This window comes from Rhinoderma darwinii, chromosome 2 (assembly GCF_050947455.1).
Source record: "Rhinoderma darwinii isolate aRhiDar2 chromosome 2, aRhiDar2.hap1, whole genome shotgun sequence".
In the NCBI taxonomy this organism is placed as follows: Eukaryota; Metazoa; Chordata; class Amphibia; order Anura; family Rhinodermatidae; genus Rhinoderma; species Rhinoderma darwinii.
In genome coordinates this window covers 206,173,284-206,188,608 of record NC_134688.1, presented here as the reverse complement: position 1 = coordinate 206,188,608, position 15,325 = coordinate 206,173,284, and the positions used below count along the sequence as shown (strand labels likewise).

The window sequence follows — 15,325 nt, the reverse complement described above, 5'->3', positions numbered from 1 at the left end:
CTCCTGCTTATACACAGCAGCCAATCTGAATACACAGATCTCCATTATGCACCATGAGGGATGGATAAAGCAGCAGCCCGAGACATTGATGACATTTAGGGTAGGTGCATGAGACTACCTCATATTTCCCTTGCAGCTCAAACTACCATGTAGCTACAGTTACTTCAAAGTACAGTGATGTATAATGGATAGAAAGATAGATGAGCGTGTTGTGCTCCCATCAAATCCCGGGACAAACAATTTGAAAAGTTTCTTACTGCTGCTTCCACTTAGAATAGAATTTTACTTTTAAAATAATTATGGCACTTTCTATCCGTCCCAGGGTAAATTACCATATATGAGTAATTGGGAATTGGACATTGGGAAACCGCTAGAGAGCTTTGACTGGGCACATATGGCGTTGGCAATGGCCAACATTTCAATTAATATGTCCTTAGTTGAAGCCGGCTGGAAGGTATTATTGAGGTGGTATCTAGTCCCAACTAGATTGGCCCATATGTTCCCTGTGAAAATGTGGGAGTATAGTTCCATAATTGGTGGGAATGCTCTAAAGTCTTAAAATTTTGGATTTATATCTATTAACTGGCACTTTCTGTGACTGATATCAATCTCAAAAAATGTTCTGAGCAGGCTTTACTATATGCCACCATTCCTGATATATCTAAAGGCACAGAAAAAAATGATTTATTTTATATTTTTATCAGCCAAATTGGCCACTGCAGTAAACTGGAACACACAGTTAATTTGTGTGGAAGTCATGGGTATCTTACCCTGAAGGCCCGCCATGACACTATTACAATAATTGTGTGGGCATGTCATATGCTGAGAAACATTTCCCTCCTTTCCTACCTTTGTTTGTCTTATCTTTTCCTTATATTTCTCTAAATGTCTTATTAGGGCACAAGCTTGTAATTTCATTGGCTTTTGGATATAGGGTAGCTTACAGTTTGGCTACTTTTTCCTTTCTCTTACTACATTTATTATTTTGTTAATATAGTACTGACTGGTACTTCTATTGTGTAAATGATACAAAGGGATGTCTTATGTTCTGCATATCTTAAGTATTTGCTATATATGTTCTGTACTTTTTGAATATTTTAAATAAAAAACATTAAAAACAGAAATACCTGTGCCCATTGATAGAAAAATAAATGCTTATATTGCTATTTTTCTCCAATATTCAATTTGAGAAACCAGCAATAACTTACACAGCTGTATCTTTACATTCTGTAATTTTATGTTATAATATGGGATGTTGAGCCAACCATCTATTGCACATTTAATTAGATAAAATATCTAAAGATTGCATGCATTTATAAGTGATTGAAAATGCCTCATCTACACGTTATGGAGAGATATAGCAGTACAAGGAGTCCATCGGATGTTGTATGTATAGAGCTATGATGCATGATCTTGTAAAATATCTGTGCATCCATTTCTGTTTCTATCCAATTTGCACGGAATCCAACAGAATAAAATCTCTATGCCTCTGTATGATATCAGAGGCATACGGAGGTACAGTAAGGCCTCATGAACCTTTATGTATGCCCATTAGCGACTATGCCCAAAGTGGTCCGATACTATGGTCTGGTGCTGAGGCTTAGGATAGTGACAGTCTAGATGAAAATTAATAATAAAAACTGGAAGCACCACTACTTAGTAAGTACCCCGAAATCTTGTAATATGTAATAGATGAATACAACACTTACGGAAACCTGTCCGTTGATGATCACTTCCTCTGAAAATCGAACCTTGACTGGATTGGACCTTAATCTTGCCTTTTTTGCTGCACTAATAAATGCTGATTTTGGGGACTTAAAATACAAGACATAATATAAACCATTAATATTAAATCAAGTAATTATTTAATAAGAAAGTAAATTTAATTATTCAGGAGAAAATATATACAGAATATTTCTTTTTTATCTCCTTTAAAATTAGAATAACGACACAATCGGTCCTAAGACCATGAAAGCTGATTCTGCCACTGGATGTTGCCATCGGTTGCTCATTTCCCCTGCAGTGGCTGCTACAGGGGAAATGTAGTATGACATGCAGCAATTCAAATGAATGGCAGTCTATGTAATACATGTATGGACCAGATTCTCTCTTAGCGAGCATTTGTAAAGTGGTTGTCCAGAGGAGACAACCACCTTAATGACCGCTTATATGTATTTTTAAGCCGGAAAATTGTGTAGACTCATTTTTTTTAACATGATGTCTTCTCAATCTGTATTTACAAAGCGTTTAATGAGCACAAAGTGTTCAGTGCTCAACTGATCTTCAGGGCTGTTTTCATTTGTAACTGGGGCTGCTCAGACAGCGCCAGTTACGGGAGAAATATGTAGTGCAAAATAAATCAATAAATTAATAAATAAATAAGTTCTTTTCTTACCTTCTGGGGAAGAGTTCAAGCAAAAATAAAAAATAAAAATAAAAAAACGAATAAAATAATAATATAAAAAATACATTAAAAATAATAAACCATTAAAAAAATCCTAATATCACCTCGCCAACATATCCGAAGCCCTATTCCCAGGGCCGGCAGTAGGGGGGGGCAAACTGGGCAATTGCCCAGGGTCCCTATCCTCTTAGGCCCCCTGCCTTCTATAGCAGCCATAGCGGCAGCTGTGGGGCCCATTTATGGACTGGGCGGCATAGGCCCCCAGTCACTTTGGCCTGCAACCTATAAGGTGCTGGGAAGAATCCCTACACAGGCTGGCGTGATGATGTCACTGCATCACGATGGTATGTGCAAGCTTTGTGCCCAGAGGCTGTGAAGTGCTCCGTCTGTCGCGGTAACGGGGCAAGGTAAGTACAATTTTTTTTTGTGGGGAGGGGCTGTGTGGCACTATATGCAATCAGAGAGGGGAGTTGTGTGTTATTATTTATGAGAGGAGGGGGAGCTTTGTGGCACTATATACAAGGGGGATGTGTGGTACTATATACAAGGAGGATGTGGCACTATATACAAAGGAGAGTGGGCTGTGTGGCACTATATACAAGGGATAGGGGGGCTGTGGGGCCCTATATACAAGGGAGGGAGCTGTGTGGCACTATATACACAAGGGAGGGGGCTGTGCGGTACTTTATACAAAAGGGGGCTGTGTGGCACTATATACAAGGGAGGGGGCTGTTTGTGGTGCTATCTGCAGGGGGCTGTGTGGCACTATATAAAAGAGTGAGCGATGTGGCACTATAAACAAGGGGGGCTGTGTGGCACTATATACAAGGGGGCTGTGTGGCAGTATATGCAAGGGAGAGGGGGGCTGTGTGGCACTATATACAAGGGAGGGGGGCTTTGTGGCACTATATACAAGGGATGGTGGATGTGTGACACAATATACAGGAGAGAGAGAGGGGGCTGTGTGGCACTATATACAAGGGGGGCTGTGGGGCACTATCTACAAGGAGGGGCTGTGTGGTGCTATCTACAAGGAGGGGCTGTGTGGCACTCTATACTAAGGGGGTCGCTGTGGCACTATCTACTAGGGGAGCTGTATGGCACTATATACAAGAGGGAGGGCTGCGTGTGGTGCGATCTACAGGGGGCTGTGTGTGGCATTACCTACACGGGATGCTGTGGCGCTATATACAGGGGGCATAAAGGGGGCATTATTACTGAGGGGGCACGGTTACTGATGGGGCACTTTTATTGTGTCGATCACTGTGGGATCATTATTACTGTCTGGCACACTGTGGATTAAGAGTTTGTTTAGAGGATGGGGTATAGGTGGGGAGGATGCTGGAAAAGAGAGAAACCAACATGTCTGTGTGTCAAATTCTGCCGGGATGAGTCGTGGCTGGAATAAGTCGTAACAGTGGTCTGGGCTGGATGGAGAAAAAAAGGGAAAGTGAACGACTAATCAGAGAAAAAAAATCACCTGTGAGACACTAGATATAAATGTGCTGTAATCACTTATATCGTCTACAAAGCTCCTGTGTATAACTGGCATCTACCAGGCAGAAAAAAGAAAACTTGGATCCAGCGCAATTTAAAAAAGAAAGCATCTTCAAACTTTATTGTCAGCATTTAAAATCCAAACTGCATATGGGGGTGAACGCATCGACAAATAGCCAAATACCACTTTTTGGTCACTACATGGTGGTAATATTGGTCATTGCATAGTGGTATTATTCAGTAACAGTAGTCAGTCACTATGTGGTTAAGGTGTGGAGGTATTATTTAGTAACAGTATGGTGGTATTTTTCGGTCACTATGTTGTATTGGTGTGGGGGTATTATTCAGTAACAGTATGGGGGTATTAGTCAGTCACTATTTGGTTATGGTGTGGAGGTATTATTCAGTAACAGTATGGTCGTATTATTCGGACACTATGTGGTTATGGTTTGGAGGTATTATTCAGTAACAGTATGGGGGTATTATTCAGTCACTATTTGGTTATGGTGTGGCGGTATTATTTGGACCTTATATTGTGTTATTATTGGTAATATTGGTCTTATAATAGTGAGTTATGTTCAGTAATAATATGCAGGTAATTTAATCTGGTATAGTGGTATGATTTAATAACTGTATAGGTATATACAGTAGATATTTTTTTGTGTGAGAGGTGGGACGCATGCTTTGGCTCTTGAAACACCCTTGGATGCGCTAGAAATCAGCGATGCAGTTCTCTACACAACGCCTTCTGAATTGACTGCATTATTGATACAGTAATTCAGCATTTGGGGCCCAACTTTTAACTTTGCCCAGGGCCACACTTTGTCTAAAACCGGCCCTGCCAAGCACTGATGCAATTCCCCTAACTAGACTATGTTATGTATCAAAATATGTAAATATTAATATCATAAAACATAAAATTTTTATTCCCTTTTAACCAGAACGATCAGATAATAAAAGCTTTCTATTTATTAAGGCCCAAAATGTGTGCAAGTATAAAGGGGTCAAGAACAAGTAAACCTTTCAAAAATAAGGCTAATTGCAGCAGTAAACAAACTCCAATGGTAAAATGTTATTTCTTGTTATACTCACTGGGTATGGTTGCACAACTGTAAGAAGTATTGATTCCTTGCAGCTTCTGTAATAAAACAAATAGTAAATGTGAATTGTGATTATGATATACAGCTTAAAAAGTTTAGGAAAAAAACTTGTAATTAATTTAAAAACTTTGTATTAAGACTGTAAAACTGATAATAATGTAAAAGGTCAAAATGTAAACAGCCATAGACAAAATTTACCCTGTACAACAACAGTACAGATGGGAAGAGAGATACAATTTCCAATAACAATATGTTAATGTCCTTTCACATCCCTTTCCCTATATCAGGTCTGTGCTCAACCAGGACTGTAAGGGGTGGCAATTTAGCATTCAGCCCTACATTCCGTTAGTGCCATTAGGTCTCACTCACAAGTAGCATTTTTTGCTACAATTTTTCCAGAGAATGATGTGTTTTCCCTGTGGTTTTGTGAAAATCGGCACAAAAAAAACCACAAGTCCTGTCCTGTCCTGAAAAGTCATGTATGACACTCTGAGGTCTTCTAGGACTGTATCCAACCCCATTTAAGCTCTTTAACAAATAAACAGCCTTAATAATGTCAAAGTGACAGCAGCATATATGGCTATGGGTAAACGGATGGTAACTGGTGGTATCAAACAACCTGTTTAAAAACACACTGCACTGTTGGATTTATTATGCTTTTCAAAATTACAAAAGCGATCCAAAAATTATCCCATTTTGGGGGTAGATACCTGCCGCTGTTTATATACACATGGTGGTATTGGAAGAAGCGTTGGCTTTCTAACAAGCAGTGCTTTTTGGGGAGTAGCAACACCACTCCCACCGCTATGAGCTACATGTGACAGTGACAGTGTGCATGCTCGTCATGGAAAGTGAATAAGCAATGTCTTTTAACTGTATTTATTTGAAAAAAAATTGTCACTTGGACACAGACTGATGTATAAGGGTGCTGTGTAACTCTTAGAATAATACGCCAATTTTTGGTGCCAGTATTATTAGCAATTATACGAAACAATGAGTAACATCACGTCCATGAAGTCTGTCTCAGCAGGGAGCAGGGATAACATATATTTCTTTATTTTTTAAAATTGTTAGTGGTGCTGTATAAATGCTTGACAGAATAAAACACCAGTTTTTGGTGGCACTATTAGATATATGCAAAACCATGAGTGATGTCACAACCGTGACGACGGTTTCAGAAGTCAACGGCCCACTATCAGCATGGATAATATTAATATTATTGAAAAATATTTGTGAATGATGTGATGAAGATTGGAAATTACATTAATATAAGAAATTAATTGAATAGCTTCAGCAGCATTCGCTCACAGCAATGGCTGCCTATGCCTACCTTACTAACAGATGGACTGAGTGACTCCTATCTCTCTCTAAAATCTATCTCTCTATCAAATTATTGTAAAATCTAACTATCTATTCTCTAATCTCTGGTCCTCACTATGAAACACACTCACTGACACTTATCCACTATCTATCTGTATTTTGTGTTTTACTGTCACTCACTCTCTGTCTGATGTCCTCTCAGCAACTGATGCCACATGGAACAAACAATAATGGCACACAGAACTGCAACGCAAGAAAAAATGTCCAATTTTTCCGGACGCAAAACGGAAACGATCGTGCGAATCTAGCTTTAGACTGTTTAAGAAAAAGTGTGTGTGTAAGAGATATGCCGTGTGTATGTTGTGTGTCTGTATGAGATGTGTTTCTTTATGAGTGTAGTGAGTGTAAGCTTGTCCCTGACTGTGCATAAGAGTGTTAGTGACCGTACGACCTGTCACTGTCTTTCTGTATAAGCAAGAAAATCAGGGAGATGTGACCAGCACTAGTGTCCCATAAGTAATAGTGGCAGTGGATGCAAAGTCAGTCCTGCTGGACCAGTCCCCATCCACGTAATAGTCAAGAAAGAAGTAATGGGACGTCAGCATGCCATCACTTTCTTTTTTTATTCAGGCAAGGAAATGAAAAACCAGCAAAAGCCTTTGTCAACTATAACTGCAACAAATACTACAGTTAAAATTAAATATCTGGAGGGAAAATGTGGGCCTAAAATTATACAGTTTATACTATTGTGATAATCATTTTTCTATTAAGACATATTTTGCAATTATGCAAAGTCTTCCAGGGACATGTTCCGGGGTTTATTGACATATTGTGCTTGTCTTTTGAACCAAATAATCAGCAGGACGCATTCATAAGTTACTTCAATTTTGTGCAAAGTATTAGATCAAAATATGCCATGGGCTTAAATTGACTAAGCTAAGTAAATCTTTCATTCTTTAATGTCTTTCATTAATGTGAAAATTATGGAACATAGACATTTGAGCAATGATTTGCATTGCTAGTGTAGTCTAAAATAAAAATGGCAAAAACGAGCTTCTTGTGGTGCATCTTAAGAGACACACTAAAAATATCAATGCCAATTGAATCTGCCTCACAAAGAAAATGAAAATGCAGCCTATATATTACCAAGGATGGCAACAACATGCGGCTTGCTGACATCCGTTGTGTGGCTCCTGACTACCAAACCTCATGACAAACAGGTGTCCTGAGTTCAGGGTGACCTTGTTGGATTCTTGGCAATGTCCCAGAATGCCAAAAATTTGATAGAAATGATCAATCATAGATCACTTTTGCCCAGTGGATTTTTCCAGTGCTCATTTCTAACTACAAAGATTGACACCTATGTTGAGTTTTAATATGCACTTTTATGGGGGTTTATATTTAATTTAATGGTGCATTGTATTTATAATACAGTTTTGACCAAATTCTCTAGAAATTGTGTCAGGAGTCATCATTTATATGTTTTAAATAAAATATCTGTTGTTTATATTACTGTATGAATATATTCAATAATAAATGTTCTAATCTTTCCACTTTTCAGGCCGCACAGTGAGAATGTCATGTATTTATTTCAAATCAATTCTAGCAAGTAATTATCATCACAGGAAACCAGTGTGGGTATGTATATATTAGACAACACAGCAACAATGTATCACCTCAAGGAATTTTCGTCAACCCAACTGTCATGCAATCCTGAAAAGATCCTATACATCTAGCTTAGACTTATTAAAGAAGTTATAAAAGACCATAATGAAATTAAACACTTCCATAATAATAGTCAAATGATGTACGCACACAAAAATTACTAAATCCCTGGTGATGGCCTTTTCTCCATAGACCTCTTTAAGCAAGTCTGTGCAACGCTGTTTGTGGGGGGAATAGTGGTTCCTGCATATCATACATAAGCGCCCTTTAAACTACATGTTCTGGCATCCCATGCTGGACATTGCACTGTGTCTGGTTTTAGTGTCCGTATATAGCTCGCAAGTTTGTTGTGATCACATAACCGGGAATCAGCGATAGAAAACAACAAAGATTGAAATGTAACATACTTTTGTCAGAGCTTTTTTATATAAAAGTAATGTATGATCAGGAAATTACATATTGTTTAAATCAAATTTTTAATAGATAACTTTTTTATGCGACCATTCATATAAAAAAATAAAGAAAATCAAATATTCCAGCTTTCACACTTCCACTAGAACACACACAATAGACTGACATTTCCTGTTTTCTGCTGCTCACTTATCAGTTTTGCTGTGTAGACTGAGACAGGGTCAGCAGAGGGGTGATGATTTAATAAAATATGTCTCACATTCATTGCAGCTGCCATAAAGAACACACATCCTGTTGCACAGTTTATACAGACAATACATGGAAAAAGTTTTTAAAAAATAAATAGCTAGAAAATAAAAAAAAACACATTATTTCTCTTATTAAAGGGGTACAATCATCTAACATTCATGTCTTATATTATAGGGCTATAGATAAAATTCATGTGTACTATAGATTGTACTGTAATTACCAAAAATGTACTATTCTTAATTGATATCTATTATTATACTCTGAAAACACACCCCTTGCCTTTTGTTTGTTAGTGACATCTTGTGCTTTTCTCTCCAGGACGATCAAGCGCAGCATCTCATCACTATCTCTGTTTCAGTACTCTCTGTCTTCTCCAGCACATGCGCAAATTTTTCTTTCTCTGTCGTTCTTAAAATGACCCTGTGGTATTAGGACCTTTAAATCTGCCAATCTGTGATCTGGTCCAGAGAAGTGTTTTCCCACAGGTCTATCCAGCTGCTGGTATTTCATACTTTTGTCTTTTTTGACACAAAAGTATTTAACATTGCATAATTTTTTTCTGGCTAACACGGTACTACACTATTTTTTACTGTACCCCTTTAAACCTTTATAAGTAGAAAAGAGGACATGCCTTTAAGAAATCCACAAACCAGGTTTATATTTTGTACATTTGAACAATAATAATCTATATTGTTACATATTAAGGTTGATAAAACAGGTTGCATATATTCAAGAATAAAACGAGATAGAAGATATCGAGGCACTCACCGGATAATCAACAAACTTCTTTATTACTGGATCTCGGTCAGGATGTGGAATTAGCCTACGGCCGTTTCACGTGCGTACACGCTTCCTCAAGGCCCTGGCGTCACTTCCTCTACCTGCCTTTTTAAAAAGGCAGGTAGAGGAAGTGACGCCAGGGCCTTGAGGAAGCGTGTACGCACGTGAAACGGCCGTAGGCTAATTCCACATCCTGACCGAGATCCAGGAATAAAGAAGTTTGTTGATTATCCGGTGAGTGCCTCGATATTTTCTATCTCGTTTTATTCAAGCTACATTGTGCTGTGCTGATCGATGAGCACCTCCGGGCAACTTGGCTACTACAATCAGCAAAGATAAGAAAACCATTTGATATACTCCGTTCATACAAGTGATTCTGGTTCAGCAGTGCCAGTCGTTTTTTCCTTCTTCCTATTCATATATTCAAGAATGAAGTGCGAGTAAAACAACTATTGTAAGTTTCAACATGAGATGATCAGCAATGCAGTAGCAAGCAGAATAAACATCTGCCGACACTTCTCATCACACCTTCCTGCCTATATTGTAGCTTGCTGATGCTCTCTGCTACCATCTCCTTTCCATATTGATTGCTCATCGGTGTATTCGGCTTGTTTCAGACAAATAATTATCCCATCACAGCCAATATGCAATTTCTTTGCTTGTATTGTGTTGTGTAACTGGACTCAGCATACACCGTGTTCCAAATTATTATGCACATTGGATTTAAGTGTCATAAACATTTAATTATTAGTTTTTCAATTAAACTCATGGATGGTATTGTGTCTTAGGGTATGTGCACACGCTAGCTACTTTTTACGTCTGAAAAGACAGACTGTTTTCAGGAGAAAACAGCTGCGTCGTTTCAGACGTAAAAGCTCCTCCTCGCATTATGCGAGGCGTCTATGACGCTCGTAAATCTTGAGCTGCTCTTCATTGACTTCAATGAAGAACGGCTCAAATTATGTTGCAAAGAAGTGTCATGCACTTCTTTGCCGAGGCAGTCATTTTACGAGTCGTCGTTTGACAGCTGTCAAACGACGACGCGTAAATGACAGGTCGTCTGCACAGTACGTCGGCAAACCCATTCAAATGAATGGGCAGATGTTTGCCGACTTATTGTAGCCCTATTTTCAGACGTAAAATGAGGCATAATACGCCTCGTTTACGTCTGAAAATAGGTCGTGTGAACCCAACCTTAGGGCTCTTTGGATCATTGTAATCAATCTCAGACACCTGTGATAATTAGTTTGCCAGGTGTGCCCAATCAAATGAAGACTACTTAAGAAGGGTGTTCCACATTATTAAGCAGGCCACAGGTTTCAAGCAATATGGGAAAGAAAAAGGACCTCTCTGCTGCCGAAAAGCGTGAAATAGTGCAATACCTTGGACAAGGTATGAAAACATTGGATATTTCTAGAAAACTTAAGCGTGATCATCGTACTGTGAAAAGATTTGTGGCTGATTCAGAGCACAGACGGGTTTGTTCAGATAAAGGCATAATGAGGAAGGTTTCTGCCAGACAAATTAATAGGATTAGGAGAGCAGCTGCTAAAATTCCATTGCAAAGCAGCAAACAGGTATTTGAAGCCGCTGGTGCCTCTGGAGTCCCGCGAACCTCAAGGTGTAGGATACTCCAGAGGTTTGCACGTGTGCATAAAGCTATTATTCGGCCACTTCTAAACAATGCTCACCAGCAGAAACGGTTGCAGTGGGCTCAGAAATACAAGAAGACTCATTTTCAAACCGTGTTGTTTACTGATGAGTTCTGTGCAACCCTGGATGGTCCAGATGGATGGAGTAGTGGTTGGTTGGTGAATGGCTACCATGTCCGAACAAGGCTGCGACGTCAGCAAGGAGGTGGCGGAGTCATGTTTCGGGCTGGAATCATGGGGAGAGAGCTGGTAGGCCCCTTTAGGGTCCCTGACGGTGTGAAAATGACCTCTGAAAAATACGTATAGTTTATGACTGACCACTTTCTTCCGTGGTACAACAAGAAGAACCGTGCCTTCCGTAGCAAAATTATCTTCATGCATGACAATGCACCATCTCATGCTGCAAAGAATACCTCTGTGTCATTGGCTGCTATGGGCATAAAAGGATAGAAACTCATGGTGTGGCCCCCATTTTCCCCTGACCTCAACCCTATTGAGAACCTTTGGAGCATCCTCAAGCAAAATATCTATGAGGGTGGGAGGCAGTTCACATCAAAACAGAAGCTCTGGGAGGCTATTCTGACATCCTGCAAAGATATTCAAGCAGAAACTGTCCAAATACTCACAAATTCAATGGATGCAGGAATTGTGAAGGTGATATCAAAGAAGGGGTCCTATGTTAACATGTAACTTGGCCTGTTAAGTTTTTTTTTAAAAATGTTTTGATCTCTGTTGTGCATAATAATTTGAAACAGTGCATTTTGAGTTTTTTACTTCTAAAAAAAATCTGTTATCATTAGGAGATTTGTTCAATAAAATTTGCATTATACTCCAACGGTTGATGGCTTGAAGATTATACTGACTATCATTTGCATCGACTATTTAGGAAAATCAGCAAAAAATAACATTTGCATAATAATTTGGAACGCGGTGTAGTTTTATCTGTTTCTTGTACTAGTCCATAAAACGTAGAAAAAAAAATGTCTGTACACATTTCAACCTGCATCATGTCACATCTCAATGCGACTTTTTGGGATAAAAGCTGGACAATCAAATACTAAATCTATGTGAAGTAGGGATGGAAATCTTTTAGCACTTGCAGAAACTACATTATCATGTAAAAGTTTGGGATCACTAATATGTCTTAATTTTAAAGTAACACCATCATGATGTCTTTATCTGAATGTCCTGTCAAAATGTGTCGTCAGCAGTAGGAGTGTTAAACAGGGCAGTCTGCTAGCCGAGGCAAACTCGTCAACTGGACCGCACACTTCATCTTGTGGGAGATGCAGCTAAATATATTACAGTCACTTTTAGAAGAATTTATAGTTTATCATAGGAAATCATTTGCAAGCAGCACCGAGCAGCCATATACCATTACATTTGATTCACCATGCTTAACAGAAAGCATCAAGAATTCCTCCAGCATCCATCATTTGTTCTACTTCTTGCATATGTTTCCATCTTTGATCCGAACAACTCAAGACTCTCCTGTCCATAACACTCTTTTTTAGTCATCCACTGTCTAATGTTCATTTCCCATTTTAACCTCTTCTTTGCATTTGGCAGCTTCAACTATAAATTTTTACAAGTGCCCTATAGGACCTGTATTCCAGAGTCATCTTTTGCATATGATAACGGAATTTGGCCGACTTTGATGTATTTCTCCTCTAGTGCAATTGTGTATTTGGCCTTCCATGTCTTTTTCTATTCTGGTTGAACCTAGCTTTCCTTCTTTCCAGACAGTAATAGACACAGGCTAATTTCACTCTTTTTGGCATACGTTTGGTTTTACGAGATCCACAGTCCAATCTATATTGAAAATCATAGGTGACTACGTTTTTCAATACAGCTATATACAAAAAAACGTATACAGTGCGGTATAAGATTTTCTTCCAATGGCAGTCAATAGCTGATTTCTGCGACTGTATAAGTATAGAATTCCACACGCCTAGTCATATGTTCTCTGGGACCCTTTCAATTCTTTCATTATTATTTAAAAAACAATAGCCTTGTGATTCCATTTTTTCATGCTAGTGTAGATAAATACAAACTTTTGTGGTATGGACTAAGCTAGTACTAGGTTGTTGCTTATGAATATGCCTCTCTTATGTAACATTTCTGTTTGATAACATGATCAATACAAGTATTTGGAAATATGAGTGAATATTTTTAATAACATAAAGGCCCCATGCACACAAACGTATTTTTGAGGCCGCAATTCACCTGTAAATCTGCGGGTGATTTGCGGCCCCATTCATTTCAATGGGCCCATGCACATGTCCATGCATGGCCCAAGAGCCTGGACCGCAAAAAGAAAGGGCATGTCTTATTACGGCCATGTTTTGCGGTCCAGGCTCATAGAAATTAATGCACGTGGGCATGTGCACGGTCCGTAATTTGCGGGCGGCTCGCAGGTGATACTCCGCGGCCGTCCGACCTGAAGATCATGGCCGTGCACATGGCTACGGTCGTGTGCATGAAGTAATGAGCATTTTATTGTGCAGTGTATTTTCCAATTACCATATACAGTAGTACTTTCCTTATTGTAGGGGGTATTAAGTCAATATTCATAGCTGTTTTTAAGACTAAACCATGGGTGAGATCTACAAGTAACTTGTTCCGTTGAAACATGAACAACTGCCGTGTCTCAAGACATTATTATAACTTGTGTACATTGTGTACTTTCTGTTAAATTATCAAATAATCGATAAAACTGCATTCTAAAGAAAGGCCCTGGGAAATAAGCAAGAACCTTTGAAAGACCAATCACAAATGATATCTAAGACACGATGATTGATTTTTGCTGAAATGAGAAATACAGAATTGTTGAAGCAGTGGCAGAAGAAATGCATTGACACAGTAGCTTTAGAGCAAGCTTGTGTTTTGCATAGCTGAAAGGATACTTAATGTTGCCCACTGTGCAGCGTGAACAGATGGCAAATATTTCCCCTCCCTTCTATCGCCCTGTTTAAAACTATGCATGGTACATAAGCTGAGCGTATTCATTTAATTCTACATTGCTGTGCCAGGCTTTGGCACAGTTTGATTTTATGTCATGCATTTTACATTTTCAATTATTACAAATAATGTTCAGTAAAAAACACTTGTTATGAAGGTATTGGGTCATTGAAAATACTAGAACTGGATCAGAGAAATCATTCTAAATGTATTTTTAGAAAAGTTAGGGTTTATTCACACATGCAGGTTTTGATCAGGTTTTATGACGCCGTTTTTGAAGTCAAACCTAGGTGTGGATCATAAAGGGACAGAAAGTATAAAGGACAGACACTTCACTCCTTATTTGAATTCTTTCCTGATTTTGACTTCCAAATTTAAAAAAAACAAAATCCTGATTAAAATGAATATACCCTTTAGGAAACTGGTGCAAATGAACATATAATCAATCAATCAATCAATCAATCAATCAATCAATCAATCAATCAATCAATCAATCAATCAGTCAATTAAATTTTTTATGATCTTTTAAATGTTATGATTGAAATTAATGACATGTTACATTTAAAGGAATATTACAATTTAAGTAAATAAAGGTTATTTAATAACATTTTCCTATATAATTTCTGTATTATGTCATTACAGTTTTAAAGATCTCTGCTCGCAGTCATTCAAATAAAACCTTCATTCTTTACTTTCAGGGGATATTATCCCATTAACCCCTTAATGACCGGGCCTGAAAAGACCTTAATGACCAGCTCAATTTTTCTGTTTTTGCCTCTCTGCGCTTCAGCAGCCATAACTTTTTTATTTTTTCATTGACGTGGCTGTATGAGGCCTTGTTTTATGCGAGAGAAATAGTATTTTTTTTTCCCACAGTTTGGGGGTAAAAAAAATTTTTTTACGCCGTGAATATAGGAAAAAGCGATTCTCGGAATACTTTTTTTTGTTTCTTTTTTATCCCGATCACGCTAAATAACCCATTAGATAAATTCTTCAGGTTATTACGGTCGTGTAGATACCAAATATGTGTAGGTTTTTTGTTTTTATTTAGTGTAGGGGCAATAAAATTTATTCTATGCAAAATAAAGACTCTTTTTGGGACTTTTTTTAATTTATTTATTTGTTTTGTTACTTTTTTTTTTTTAATCCCATCAAGGGATAACTTTATTTGTTACTTTTTTTTTTAAACTTGTAATGTATTAGCATACTCCTGTACGCTAATACATTACACTGTGTCACTATGACACAGACTGCTGATCGGGCAGCACATAGTGTGCCCGAACAGC

At 38.2% G+C, this 15,325-nt stretch overlaps 1 protein-coding gene across 2 annotated transcripts in view; it reads right to left on the bottom strand.

Moving 5' to 3' along the window:
- The window catches only part of FRMPD4 (FERM and PDZ domain containing 4), a 433,432-nt gene that overhangs the window by 38,637 nt on the left and 379,470 nt on the right, over positions 1 to 15,325 (bottom strand). For both annotated transcript variants that reach the window (XM_075852758.1, XM_075852756.1), the window contains exons 6-7: positions 4,994 to 5,039; positions 1,710 to 1,814 (exon numbers count right to left, since the gene is read on the bottom strand). In XM_075852758.1, the coding sequence (XP_075708873.1) occupies positions 1,710 to 1,814; positions 4,994 to 5,039 (151 nt within the window). The remainder of the gene's footprint in view (positions 1 to 1,709; positions 1,815 to 4,993; positions 5,040 to 15,325) is intronic.